Source organism: Taudactylus pleione, unplaced genomic scaffold (assembly GCF_031769625.1).
Source record: "Taudactylus pleione unplaced genomic scaffold, aTauple2 ptg000326l, whole genome shotgun sequence".
In the NCBI taxonomy this organism is placed as follows: domain Eukaryota; kingdom Metazoa; phylum Chordata; class Amphibia; order Anura; family Myobatrachidae; genus Taudactylus; species Taudactylus pleione.
The window spans coordinates 8,672,927-8,687,968 of record NW_028284727.1 but is presented as its reverse complement, the minus strand read 5'-3'; the positions used below and the strand labels follow the sequence as shown (position 1 = coordinate 8,687,968).

The window sequence follows — 15,042 nt, the reverse complement described above, 5'->3', positions numbered from 1 at the left end:
CAGACAGGAATATATCCATTAAATATATTGTATAGATGAAATAATGTCATAGTTACCAGCTAACTACAAATTTTTTTTAATATTCACCAATTACAGGAAGCACACTATAGTTCTGAATCTGAGTCACATGCAAAGTGGCTGTACTTGCAGGCAGCTGTGGAAGCCTGATTTATTACTAGTGCTTCCCAAACTCATTGCTCGGGGAGCACTAAAGGGCCTATTTATCATAACTAAAATGGCCCGTTAACCATGTGGAAATGATACATATTTTAGGTAACAGGCCATTCATCATCAGGCATCTGATAGAACCAACTAATATTCGGCAAACTCTGAAAACTTAAAGTTTTCGGACTTTGCCTACAAGAACAAATGCCATTTTCAGATGCAACTTGTTCTCATAGCCCCACTTCTTCCTATGGGAAGGAGTTCCAGGGATGAGAAGAGGGATCCCTCATCTGCCTCCTCACTGCCTCCCCAGCAGCTTTATGCAACCTCCAGTCACACATGCGCAGAAGCCGGCGGAAGGAAGAGGTAATTAATGCTGCCAGGGGCATTTCTAGAGAGGATGGGGCCCGTGTGCAGTCTCCAACATGGGCCCCCTCCTATCTGACCGGCAGCCGGCAGTACACTGAGCTGTGCATGGCCAGCGCCAGAGTTATAGATTCTGGGCACTAGTCTAGTCTATAGAGTATACGCAGGTCACCAGGAAAATGGCCGCGGTGGCTACTTTTCCTGTACTGCACATGTGCAAACAATGGGAAAATGGCGGCCATTCTCCTGTCATTTTTATAGCGCCGGACCCCCGTACTGCTGAAGTGGTACTCCGGAGAGGTATGTTTCTGTAGCAGTGCTACTAATCACAGGGACAGCTGCTTTTTTGGAGCAGCTGTCCCTGCACCGGAGCAATGATGAATTGCTCCGGTGATAAGTATCCCCACGGTGAGGTGGATACTTAATTATCAGGGGCCATATGATGATGATGATGATGATGAATAGGCCCCTAACAGTGCATGGATTACAGGTCTCCTCACAGAATCACAAGTGTAATAATTAGCTCCACTTGTGGATCTTTTAAAATGTGTCAGCCAGTAATGAATAGAGCTGTGCACCAATTAGGAAAAATGGAAAGCATGCACTGTTAGTGCTCCCTGAGGAATGAGTTTGGGAAACACTGCTTTATACTAATGTGACTCCAGTGCAGCTCATTGATTTTATGCTGGTTGCCACAACTGTCATCATTACTATCTGCACTTGCACCATCCCCATGCTAGGTGCAAGAGATCTACCTGAAACTGACTATCCCTTTCCCATACACACAACTCAGAATAGCACAGAGCTTTTAATTTACATCCACAGGAATCACATTACTCTCTGATGACACTTCCACAAGTCAGGGTGGTTCATAAAAAAGCAGTTTGAATTATCTAAAAGTTTTCACCTGGCTGATATAATGATTCATTTGCAGTATTAGAATTAACTACTGTGTCATGAAGAACAATATATCTTGCCATTTTATTCTATCTTAGGGGAATGTATCAAAGATTTATGTGAGATAAAATTGTGAGATATATATCACCAACCAATCAGCTTCTAACTTACATTTTGCAGGCTGTGTTTAATAAATGATAGTTTGGAGCTGTTTGGTTGGTGATATATATTTCACAATTTTATCTCATGTCAAGCTTTGATATATAGGCCCCTTAGTTCGGCTGTCACACTGGCCTTTATAATACACAACAGTTTAAACCCAATGATTATTTGCAGAGAGGACAGATCTCTTTACAGCAACTCCTCATGGCAATTACTCAATAAACAGAGCTTAAAAATGTCACTTGAAACTCTATAGTACACACCTTAACTTTTTTACAATATTAAATGGTCATGTTCTAAAAATATGACATGAAATAAACATTGTCCCTACCTTCTTTTCTTGGTGAAGGCTTTCCCACCTTTGGTTTCTCTTCTATAAAACACAACAGAAAAGTCAGCTATGAAGTGAACAGAGATATTTATCAAGTATGTGTATACAATTACATTTTGTGCTCCAGCATTTGAAACATACAGGCTAATTGGAAATACAAATGATTGGAATCACCTATTGTTTCGGAAACCCACACAATGTCTCTATTACACTTTGAGTGGTTTTTTGCTGTGTCTGCTAGGCAAAAAAGCTGCAAACTTTAAAGAAACAGATGGTACACTACACCTCTCAGCCATGCCGGGCATCTTGCACCGTATGAGGTATGATGCTACAGTAGGTAACATCGAGAACCATCGAATCCATATGCACAGTTGTGGTTGACCTGACCCTCATACACAAACTGCTAAACTTCCTACATGCAATGAGTACTCAGGCTGTGTATGCAATCATTGCGGCGTAATTATGCATGCCCCTGTCATGGCATTCAAATATACAGGCACACCTGCATTCCTCTGACCACTCCCCATCACCACCCCAAAATGGCCACTTCCTGTCAATCACTATGCTATTCCTATGCGTACTCACTGCGATCGCATCCCAATCGGAGTGGCTGGTCCGCACAAGTGCAATGCAATGCATATGTGTGCGCAGATTGCAAAACATCAGCCGGGTCTGTGTGAATACAGCGTTGCGATCCGTGTGGATTTGGCAAGTTTGGGGCTGCATTTCAGCAAATGGAGTTGGGGATTTGGTCAGGATAAATGGTGTCCTTAATGCTGAGAAATAGAGGCAGGCACTTATCCATCATGTAATACCATCAGGGAGGCATCTGATTGTTCATCAGGACAAGAATCCCAAACATGCAGCAAATTTCATAAAGAACTATCTTCAGCGTAAAGGAAGAACAAGGAGTCCTGGATGTGATGATATGGCTCCCACAGAGCCCTGATCTCAACATCATCAAGTCTGTCTGGGATTACATGAAGAGGATTTGAGCAAGCCTACATCCACAGAAGATCTGTGTTTAGTTCTCGAAAATGGTTGGGACAACCTCCCTGGTAAGTTCCTTCAAAAACTGTGTGTAAGTCTACTGTACCTAGAAGAATTGGTACAGCTTTGAAGGCAAAGGGCGGTCAAACCAATTATTGAGTTGATTTAGATTACTCTTCTGTTCATTCACTTTGAATTTTGTTAATAGGAAAAAATGATTAACACTTCTATTTTTTTAAAACTTTTGCCCAGTACGGTATATAAATATGTTTTAAAATTGACACTTTGGCCAAGGTTATAATAGCCAGAAACTGGCTTGGGGAGTATCCCCCTGGTCTTTATAAATGGATAGCTTTACTTAATGACAATGTTAACCATGAGATATACCGCTATATGAGCAGAAAGCATTATCCAAGAATCACAAACATCAACTTTGAAGGGGGATGCTGGTGGGTTAATGAAGTAGGTAGTTTAGGAGAATGATGAAGGGAGACATACAAAATCATTGTGTATTTGTAAGTTGTGACAAAACTCTGCAGCACCAGACAGAGTTAGAAATCATATAAAATACAATTTTACATGTAAATTGAACAAATAGATTAATGAAGGCGGTGTAAACATGAGACAGATGGTAGAGAGGGCACTTTTTATGACATCCAAGAGGGAGAAGGCAATTCTGGATCTATAGGTGCTAGAGGTACAGGAGTGGAAATGAGAGACTTGAGGTAGTACATCCTAACCAGTTTTGCAGAAGGATAGTGAATAGGTGAGTTTTGAAAGAGAACTTGAAAGAATGAAGGCTGGGGAAAGTCTGGTGAGGCACAGTAGGGCATTCCTTAAGTGGGGAGCAGAGAAATCTTGAAGATGCAAATAAGAGTTGGTTAATAGTGAGGAGGAAAGGTGTAGGTGAGAGACAGATTACAGAAGAAAGAGGGCTTATCACATAATGGGGTTTGAAGTGAGGGTGAGAAACTTGAATGGAATTATGGAATTGAGAGCAAGTGCAACTATTTGAAGAGTGGCACAACTAATGTGGTTTGCCTAGAGAGGACAATCATATTTTTCACAAAATTTTTAACAGATTGTAGAGTGGGTAAGGGGAATGACAAGTACAGTAGTAGGAGGTTATAGTTGTCAAAGATACTGGGAGATAATGAGAGAATGGATAAGGGTTTTGTCATAACATTAGTCAGAAAGGGGCGTTTTTAGGAAATACAGTAGTGTGCAAATGTTTTAGGCAGGTGTGGAAAAAGTGCTGCAAAGTTAGAATGCTAAATAGAAGAGACAATAGTTTATATTTATCAATTAACAAAATGCAAAGTGAATGAACAGAAGAGAAATCTAAATCAAATCAATATTTGGTGTGATCACCCTTTGCCTTCAAAACAGAATAAATTCTTCTAGGTACACTTGCACACAGTTTTTGAAGGAACTCAGCAGGGAGGTTATCCCAAACATCTTTGAGAACTACCCACAGATCTTATGTGTATGTAGGCTTGTTTGAATCCTTCAGTCTCTTCATGTAATCCCAGACAGACCCGATGATGTCGAGATTAGGGCTCGATGGGGGGCCATAATTTCACTTCCAGGACTCCTTGTTCTTCTTTACACTGAAGATAGTTCTTCATGACAATGGCTTTGTGTTTGGGGTCATTGTTCTGCTGCAGAATAAATTTGGAGCCTCTCAGATGCATTCCTAATGGAACTGCATGATGGATAAGTACCTGCCTATATTTCTTAGCATTGAAGACACCATTAATCCTGACCAAATACCCAACTCCATTTGCTAAAATGTAGCCCCAAACTTGCACCTCCACCATGCTTCACTGTTGCCTGCAGACACTCATTATGGGACCACTCTCCAGCCCTTCAGCAAACAAACTGCCTTCTGTTAGAGCCAAATATTTAACATTTTGACTCCTCAGTCCAGAGCACCTGCTGCCATTTTTCTTATGTTTTTCTGCTTAGTTTAGTTGCTTGGCCTTGTTTCCATGTTGAAGGTATGACTTTGGCCGCAATTCTTCCATGAAGACCATTTCTGGCCAGACTTATCCGAACAATAGATGGGTTTTCCATGGGTCCCACTGGTTTCTGCAATATCTGCGCTGATGGCACTGGTGGACATCTTCTGATTTTGAAGGGAAGTAAGCACGATGTGTATTTCATCTGAAGCACTAAAATTCCCTGCATCTACAGTCTTCAGTGATGCCTCTTTCTTTGTACTTTTTCAAAAGAGCTTGAATAGAACATCTTGAAATCCCAGTCTGCTTTGAAATCTTTGCCTGGGAGTGACCTTGCTGATGCAGTGTAACTACCTTGTGTCTTGTTGCTGTGCTCAGTCTTGCCATGGTGTATGACTTGATACATGAAACTGTCTTCCACAACCTCATCTTTGTAGCAGAGTTTGGCTGTTCCTCACCCAGCTTTAAGCCTCCTACACAGCTGTTTATGTTTCAGTTAATGACTATGTTTCAACCTACATATGAAATGGTAATCATTATCACCTGTTTGGTGTAATTGGTTAATTTATTCACCTGGCTTTACTCCTACAAATCATTGACTTTGTGCATGTGTAGAAGAATTGATGCTGCTTTGATTTAAATTTCTATTGTTAATTCATTTTGCATTTTGTGAATTGATAAAAAATAAACTATTAGCACTTCTATTTTTGAAAACATTCTTACTTTGCAGCCTTTTTTCTATAACTGCCTGAAACTTTTGCTCAGTATTGTATTTCCAAGAATAAGGTGACAGCACAAGGAATGAGAGTGAAGATAATGGTGCAGTCAAGGATGACGCCAATGTAGCTTGCTTTCTATCCCACAGCTCCACCACCATACCCTGAAAATGGATGTTAGGGAGGTTGGAATATCAGGGGAGGGTAGTGAGATTATGGGATGAAAGTTATTTCCATTGACAAATACCAAACTAAGACTGCCTTACAGTTGGAATACATACACACATGTAGCTAATTTATCACCACCAATATTTTACAATGTCAGTGTAGTGTGGAGGTCATGGTAGCTGGAGTGAGGCCTAATAATTCTAACACTCAAACACTGTCTAAAGCCAAGTGCATTGGCTATGCTGGCATGCCAACTCTCCAATATAGCACATATACTCTTGTATAAATGCACACTTATATATAATATTTACCCATCCTTTGATATACAGTATTTTGGTGTGTGTGTATATTGAAATCTCCAGAAATAATAGAATACTGTACCTACACACTAAACTCACTAATAAAATAAACTGTAACTAGAACACAAGTAACAAGAAATATAAATACACAGACCTCAATATTTCTACATAATTTTGAAAAAACCCTCAAATCACTACAATATGCTATGCTGTTCAGGGGACCCTACTCCTAAGACCATATGCCTGTGGCTGCCTAATTTCCAGTATTCATTCCCCATGACAGTGTTCAGTGTACCAACAGAGGTGTAACCAGTGCTGTGCATGCTTCGAGATATTCCAACTGCTGGAGCTTCATGCTCCCAGCCTACTCATCTTCTCAAATAATCTGTGCTGTTGTGAATATTCCAATGATCAGATACTACAGGTTGATCTATCCTTACCTTCTTAAAAAATATGACATAGCAGGAAGGAAATAAAGGACAATTACAAATTAAATACACTTAGAAAAGATACATAAAAATGCTAAAGCAATAAAACCCAAGAACTACACATTTATCTTGCCATTTTGGTTCGTGTAAGGTTTTTCATCAGACATGTAAAACATATTAGACAACTACAAGAGAGAGCTCGGGTTCATCTAAACTTTTGGGTTCTCCTGATGAACAATCATGCATGGACCAAAATATGAGTATAATTATAAAGCTTTTTTTTCTTACTGCAATTCATTCTTAATATATGATTTTAGGACAGCATTTTTATTTAACTATCACAGGAAATGAATTTTCAGTAATGGAACATGCATATTCATTGTTTTCACAACATGTTATGTTACTATAACCGTAACCATTTCCTCTATCCAGTACAATACTAAGTATACTTGTTATAGCTTACCTCTCTTTAGTCTTATTTTGGATGTTTTTTCTTTATGTAGCTCTGCTGCAAGAAGAAAATAATGGTAAAGTAAGATACTGTCAAACTGTGTTAAATATGAGTATGCAATGCACACAAGAAATATTAGAAAATGTAAAGATTGCTGTTAATTGTCAGGTATAATAATAATAATGTATAATTTCATTTGTAATATGAAACAATCTAAGACACACATTTGTCATTGTGGAGATGAGATAAGTGCTATACTGCAACTTTCTAGAAAATTGCTCAGCAGCTGCTAAATTAGTTCATGGGGTCACACTGAAGCGTTGCCAAATATGAAAAAAGTTTTCCCCACTAAAAATAAAATGCATGTACACATCCAAAAATAGAACAACAAAATTGATAAAAGAAAATTCTATTCAAAATAATAAAATACATTTCAAGTATTATTTGATGAATTATAACTACCAAACTACCATAGACCTAGGAGCAGCGCTCTTAATCTATGAACAACAATTTCATATATTTTTTATGGACTACTCAACCACAGAAACACGCCAAGATTTTTAACATTCTCCACAATGCAAGTCACACAGTAAATAAAAAAGAAAATTGAAAGTCAAGAGATTATAAGGCTGATTCAGATTTTACACAAGTTGGCTGCAATTACAATTGCATTGCAATCATGGAACTAGGGACTCCATTTAATAACATTACTTATAACCAGTGGTATATATTGTTTATTATCACAGTGATTCTAATTAATATTCCATTGGTATTTAACATTTCTTGCCCCTCATCTGTGGCATCCTCCACTTCTAGCGCTGTACTGATGTGTCATGAGCATGCTTGATGGCCAGTCTGCATATGCGCATCACAGTTTCACCCAGTAGGGACTTGGCAATGCTTGGAAGGCTCTACTGAAGTGGGAAAGGCTGTTGCTAGGTCCCCATTGTCAGCAATAGAGACCGTATCACTATTACCACCTTTAGATGGCATGAGCAGCACAGAGACTTGCTGCTGTTTTTTAAATACTGAAAGGAGGATATAACTCTTTTAGCGAGTACTAACAGAGTTCTGAAAAGAAAAGGGTGGGATGAATAATAAATGGGTAATTCAGAGGTATGTACCACTAAGTAAATAATTCTATCACACTATATAGAATAAATAATCACATAATAGTAATAATAATAATAATAATAATAATAATAATACATTTTGATAGAAGTGTTAATAACTCCCCTGTTTAATGATTTCATACTGCTTGGTTCATAGTAAATAGACATTTAATAATAAAACATCATAGCACAAAATTCATACTTAAAAAATCAAAACATATATGAAAAAATTAAATAAATAAATTAATAAATAAAGAGCAATGGTATTCTGATCCTGAGTTGATGTAAAATAGGTATTATCTCAGTCTATTGAAATCCACTGTCCATAGAAAAATACATGATTAAAAATCAGAGTCAATGTGACAAAGTCATAAACTTATTAGCAGCATTCATATAAAGAAATGGAGTCAGATGTAGGGGCAATCCGGATGATTGTCCAGCAAATGTTATAGGTATATTACCAGCCTTTTAGAGTACTCCATGTGACTTTATCTCCTGTTCAGCAGATGAATGACTGAGTAAGTGGCTGAAAAGAGGTGAAAGAGATGCTGGTCCGGAACCTCCCATTATAGTCTCCAATTCAGTGTAGTATTCCAGGGTTGCCAAACGTGTTTTGTTGTGGAAGACCCCTACAACTTTGTCAGTAGCTTAGATGGATAGTGATCCCAGGGTAGGGTTTATGTACCATTATACTAATTGAAAATTGCAAGCAGCTGCAAATATTGCAATCAATTAGAACCAAGCCATATGTATAATCAGATATAGGGAGTAAATATAATACAGGAGACCTTAAATACATATAACACACATATAGATTTATTCATATTCCTGAGTAAAAACATATACAAAACATAATCTGGTGCATACCTGCACTCACACACTTCCGGGCCACGTGACACGGACCCTTCTCTCATAGTCACGTGCACCAATAGGATCCTGACTAGAGCGGCTCGATACGTCAGCGGTCATGTGGTATAAATACACACATGCCACTTGAACATCGGTCACTCTGTGAATGGCTCAGTCCATCAGTGATCAAATGGTATAAATATACCATGTCATCAAGAGTCACTGACTCGGTGGGATCCAACATTCCTCACATAGCGCAACATCTGGGAAATCCCCTATGAGAATACTTCCTCCATTTTTTAGCACATGGATTCAATTGCTACACTGTGCAATACAAATATCTCATCCAATTGCAATTTTGAATCTGCCATACCATATATATAATCCCATGTTACAATTATCCCTATCTACATATCAATAAGTGGTCTGTTCATGTCATCATCAATGGAAAAAGTTGGCATTCCACAATCTAATCTATCATATAACCAGGTGGTCTTAACCACTAAGGCGACAAAATATACAATACTGTTGGTTGGATCCATACTATACATACAAAATTGTTAACACATAGTTAGAATGTATACCCATAAGGTGTATATGGATATTAATATAGATGTAAACATAAAATGATAAACTGATTTAAAAAAAAAGGAAAAAAAAATCTATATCTTGTCTAGATAGATATGGACCACATATACCCAAAATGTATAGGAGCATGTTATACAGAAACAGGTGTTTGTCTCTAGTAAATTGAGACACATGGTATGAAACCTTAAATAAGCTAATCTCAATATCCCTATTGGTAGAGAACTCTGTTCTTCGAAGGGGGACAGATATGGTGATGGGGACCCTATCTACCCAATCTGACCATATCGACTGAACAGGGAAAAACTAGAGAATGGAGTTGAATTTGACTGTTTAATTTAAACCTTCCAGATGTAATGAGTTTAGTTTAAATATCCAGTATACCTCCTGATGACATAGGGTCCTAAACCTGTCACCACTCCTGGTGGTGGTGTTGATAAGCTCAAGACCCACTACCATCAAAGTTTTTGGATCACTGTTATGTTTGTTCAAGAAATGTAGAGACAAACTATGAGTCCTTACACCTTTAATGACGTTTCCACAGTGTTCCAGAAACAGTATCTTTAGTGGTCTGGTCTTGCGGCCCACGTACTTAAGGCCACAATCACATGTAATGAGATAAATGATATAAAGTGAATCACAATTCATAAAATGACCCAATGTATAGGAATCCTAATCTGTATCTAAAGGTATAACAGTAGTTTTTTGGGGGGTATGGAGACACATCGTACATCTCCCCTTTCCACAATGGTGGAACCCAGGAGGTCTAATAGGAAGCCATTGATCTATAGTCTTAGAAGATAGAGTCTCCAATGGGTTCTTATGAGTCCTTAGATGGCGAGGAGCTAGAATAGATTTGAGAGACTTGTTCTTTCTATATATCACAGAGGGTTTGAGAGGCAGAACATTTCTTAGGAAGTTATCTTGATGTAAGATTCGATAGTTCTTATTAATAATTTCTTTAATCTCCCTGTGGCATGAATTATATTTGCAAATAAATGGCATATCTCTCTTAATTTTGGATTTTTCTTGGTAATAGACTGAATCCTTTTTTTTCAAAATTTGTATACAACAATTCTGATCTATCTAGCCCTTATGGGTATACATTCTAACTATGTGTTAACAATTTTGTATGTATAGTATGGATCCAAACAACAGTATTGTATATTTTGTCACCTTAGTTATTAAGACCACCTGGTTATATGATAGATTAGATTGTGGAATGCCAACTTTTTCCATTGGTGATGACATGAACAGACCACTTATTGATATGTAAATAGGGATAATTGTAACATGGGATTATATATATGGTATGGCAGATTCAAAATAGCAATTGGATGAGATATTTGTATTGCACAGTGTAGCAATTTAGTCCATGTGCTAATAAATGGAGGAAGAATTTTCATCGGGGATTTCCCAGAAGTTGCTCTATGTGAGGAATGTTGGATCCTACCGAGTCAGTGACTCTTGATGACATGGTTTATTTATACCATGTGATCACTGATGGACTGAGACATTCACAGAGCGATTGACGTTCAAGCGGCATGTGTGTATTTATACCACATGACCGCTGACATATCGAGCCGCTCTAATCAGAATCCTATTGGTGCACGTGACTACGAGAGAAGGGTCCATGTCACGTGGCCCGAAATTGTGTGAGTGCAGGTACGCACCAGATTATGTTTTGTATATGTTTTTACTCAGGAATATGAATAAATCTATATGTTTGTTATATGTATTTATGGTCTCCTGTATTATATTTACTCCCTATATCTGATTATACATACAGCTTGGTTCTAATTGATTGCAATATTTACAGCTGCTTCCAATTTTCAATTAGTATAATGGTACATAAACCCTACCCTGGGATCACTATCCATCTAAGCTACTGACGAAGTTGTGGGGGTCTTCCACAACAAAACACGTTTGGCAACCCTGGAATACTACACTGAATTGGAGACTATAATGGGAGGTTCCGGATCAGCATCTCTTTCACCTCTTTTCAGCCACTTACTCAGCCATTCATCTGCTGAACAGGAAATAAAGTCACATGGAGTACTCTAAAAGGCTGGTAATATACCTATAACATTTGCTGGACAATCATCCGGATTGCCCCGACATCTGACTCCATTTCTTTATATGAATGCTGCTAATAAGTTTATGACTGTCACATTGACTCTGATTTTTAATCATATAATTTTCTATGGACAGTGGATTTCAATAGACTGAGATAATACCTATTTTACATTAACTCAGGATCAGAATACCATTGCTCTTTATTTATTCATTTATTTATTTTACTTTTTCATATATGTTTTGATTTTTTAAGTATGAATTTTGGCCCTGATTCAGAGCCGGAGGCTCTGACCAGAGCACTCGCTCTGAATCAGGGCCCACCTCCATTAATATGGAGCGTCCTCCTGGACGCTCGTATAGCTGTGGGTCACCACCCACAGCATATACGAGCATGCAAAATGATGGTCGCGATGGTCTTGACCATCGCGACCATTGAAACTGCGAGCAAAAGCCTGCAGTTGGGTTTTTCAACCGCACGGTCAGGAGTGATTTTGGCTCTATCAGAGCCAAAATCACTCCCACTGACATCACTAGTGATGTCAGTGGGGCCGGCTTCAGACGGTAGGCATTCCCTTGGGAACGCCTCCGTCTGGCAGGCACGCCCCCGGCACGCCCACCAAAGGGGGCGTGCTGTCAGTCACCATCGACAGCACGCCCCCTTTGATGAGACACTCCGAGCGAAGGAAAGTCCTTCGCTTGTCGGGTCTCGCGCATGCGCACGACGGAGCTCCCTCCGTCGTGCGCATGCGCAGTGGGGACCATCGACCCACTTGCGAGCCGACAGCCGCTCGCGAGTGGGTCTGAATGAGGGCCTTTGTGCTCTGATGCTTTTTTATTAAATGTCTATGTACTATGAACCAAGCCGTATGAAATCATTGAACAAGGGAGTTATTAACACTTCTATCAAAACTTATTATTATTATTATTATTATTATTATGTGATTATTTATTCTATGTAGTGTGATACAATTATTTACTGTTAGTGGTACTTACCTCTGAATTACCCATTTATTATTGATACCTAGCGCTGGTTATCCCACCCTTTTCTTTTCAGTATTGTATCTATATTGGAGTTTGACACACTCCTTTTGAACCAGCTGCTTTTGACAGCGCCTTTCCATTCTAAATCTATTTTCACTAACAGAGTTATGTCTTGTTGTTAAATGGGTCCTTAACTATGTACTCATCTCTGCGAACGCATCACCCCCAGTGCTTAAAGTGGCTCTAGAGAAGTGGTGAAACTCACCACCGCCCTCTGCACATTTTTAAATAAAGGGATAGTGAGCACCATAGAGGCGTGTGTAAAAAAGGAGTGTAGTCTCAAAAGAAAGGGGAGTGGTCACACATTAGTATTCCAAATTCAAATTACGCCACACAGTAGCATATTCTTATCCACATTACTCCGCACATAGGGTCTGATGCAGACCCATTCGCTAGATGTGGCCACTCACTCCCAGTGTATGCAAATTCAGCTAAGTGACTTCAAGGCAGATGATCGTACGGCAAGGAATAAACATGCCCACTATTAGGGGGATGCGATAACATAATTTTTTGCGTTAATATCGCACTTTTTAACTTTTTTGCGTTAATATACTGGTTTTAGTTTTACACCGTATTCAATTTCAAAGACTTATCGCAGTTTTGAAAAGTCTTTGATAAAAAACGATGATAACTTTTCACCATTGAATAGGTGTCGAAAAAAAGTGCAGAATTGAGGTTTAGGGGTGCAGGCTTAAAAAAAATAGCCTGCACCCCTGAGATTGACATTTAAAAAAGAACTGTGTCAAAAAAAGTTAAAAAAAAAATAGGGACACCCCAAAAAATTAATTTAAAAATTGGGGTGCAAAAAAAAATGGGAAAAAATTGTTAAACAATAGGGAAATAGGTTCAGGGCTATTCTGCATGTATGCGGCAGATGTTTTCTAGAATAGAATTATAGCGGCAGGTGCACAAATGCAGAATTTTTAAAAACTAACTTTAGGGACTTAAAAATATGCTAGTACCCATTTTCATGTACCCCAAATTTGATGGGACCACTTAAAAAAATGAAAAAAATAACCTAAGTGCTCTTCTGCATCACTTCTTCAATGTCGGAAAAAAAACACCTGCTGCGGCTATTTAAATCCCCGACTTTCAATTACAGGCTAAAACGGGGGTACCCATAGTGTTCCCCCATGTTTTTACAACTTTAGGGGGGTCTTACAATTATTTTAAGGAAAAATTCTTAACTTTACGCAAATTCAACTTCGGAGTTTCCCGTTTTCGTTAATTTTATTTTGAATACGGGGATAAGTGGGAGCGCGCACCATACCTTTACGCAGAAAAAAAACTCCGATATGAAACGTTAACTTCGCCAGGGAAGTTGACCTTTCATATTGAATACCCCTCTAAGTCTTTGCGAACGATCACTTTGTGTTTATAGATGCCCACCAGCCTGTATTTAGCTGCTCACTAGCGTACGTCAGCTCCAGGAAGTATATACAACCATCGGTGCATTGAGAACCATCGGAACAGACCGCATTGCTTGTGGTTGACTGTACCCTACCTTAAGCATTGCGAGCAGTTCTGTTTAGAAATCAACCAGCTGACGTGTACTCTGACGCTGCCTGTTAATTGTGCATGCCTCTGATACAGTGCTGAAACACTCAGGCACCCCTTCGTTCGCACCTCCACTCCCCCGTTACTACCGCCCTGCCCCTGTTCCCACCTACAAATGGCCACTCCTGTTACTCATTCCACTGGCTATCTTTGCTGGGTGAGCGAGCGCCTCCCGATCCCTCAAACTAGTTCACGCACTGCGATGCATACTCATGTGCAAATGCATAACATCAGCCACATACGAGCGAGCTGCTGCTTGTGAACGTGTCTGAATCAGGCCCATAGTGCCCGATGCGCTGAAAAAGGGGTGTGGTCTAAAAACAAAGGGGTGTGGTAACACAATAGTATTCTAAATTCAAATTACACCACACAGTAGCACAATCTTATTCACATTACACCGCACATAGTGCCCGATTCACATTACACTACATAGTAGTGTCCCTTATTCATTTTATGACACACAGTAGTGCCCCTTTTACACAATGCCCACAGTAGTGCCCCTTATACACAATGCCCACTGTAGTAGTGACCCTAATACACATAATGCCCACAGAAGTAGTGCCCCTTATACAGTGCCCACAACATTAATGCCCCTTATGCAATGCCCACTATACTGGTGCCCCTTATGTAGTGCCCCCAGTAGTGGTAGTGCCTCTTATGCAGTGCCCCCTGTGGTGGTAGTGCCCCTTATGCAGTGCCTCCAGTAGTGGTGCCCCTTATGCAGTGTCCCCTGTCCTGGCAGTGCCCCATGTGTAGTGCCTACAGTGGCAATGTCCCTTATGCAGAGCCCACAGTAGAGGTGCCCCTTATGAAGTTCCCCCAGTAGTGGTGCTACTTATGCAGTGCCCCCACAAGTAGTGCCCTTTTTGCAGTGCCTTCACTAGTGGT

At 39.5% G+C, this 15,042-nt stretch overlaps 1 protein-coding gene across 1 annotated transcript in view; it reads right to left on the bottom strand.

The window, feature by feature from the left end:
* Positions 1–15,042, bottom strand: part of LOC148509478 (uncharacterized) — a 621,587-nt gene that overhangs the window by 239,252 nt on the left and 367,293 nt on the right. The window contains exons 31-32 of the mRNA XM_088443077.1: positions 6,947–6,991; positions 1,922–1,963 (exon numbers count right to left, since the gene is read on the bottom strand). Of these exons, the coding sequence (XP_088299203.1) occupies positions 1,922–1,963; positions 6,947–6,991 (87 nt within the window). The remainder of the gene's footprint in view (positions 1–1,921; positions 1,964–6,946; positions 6,992–15,042) is intronic.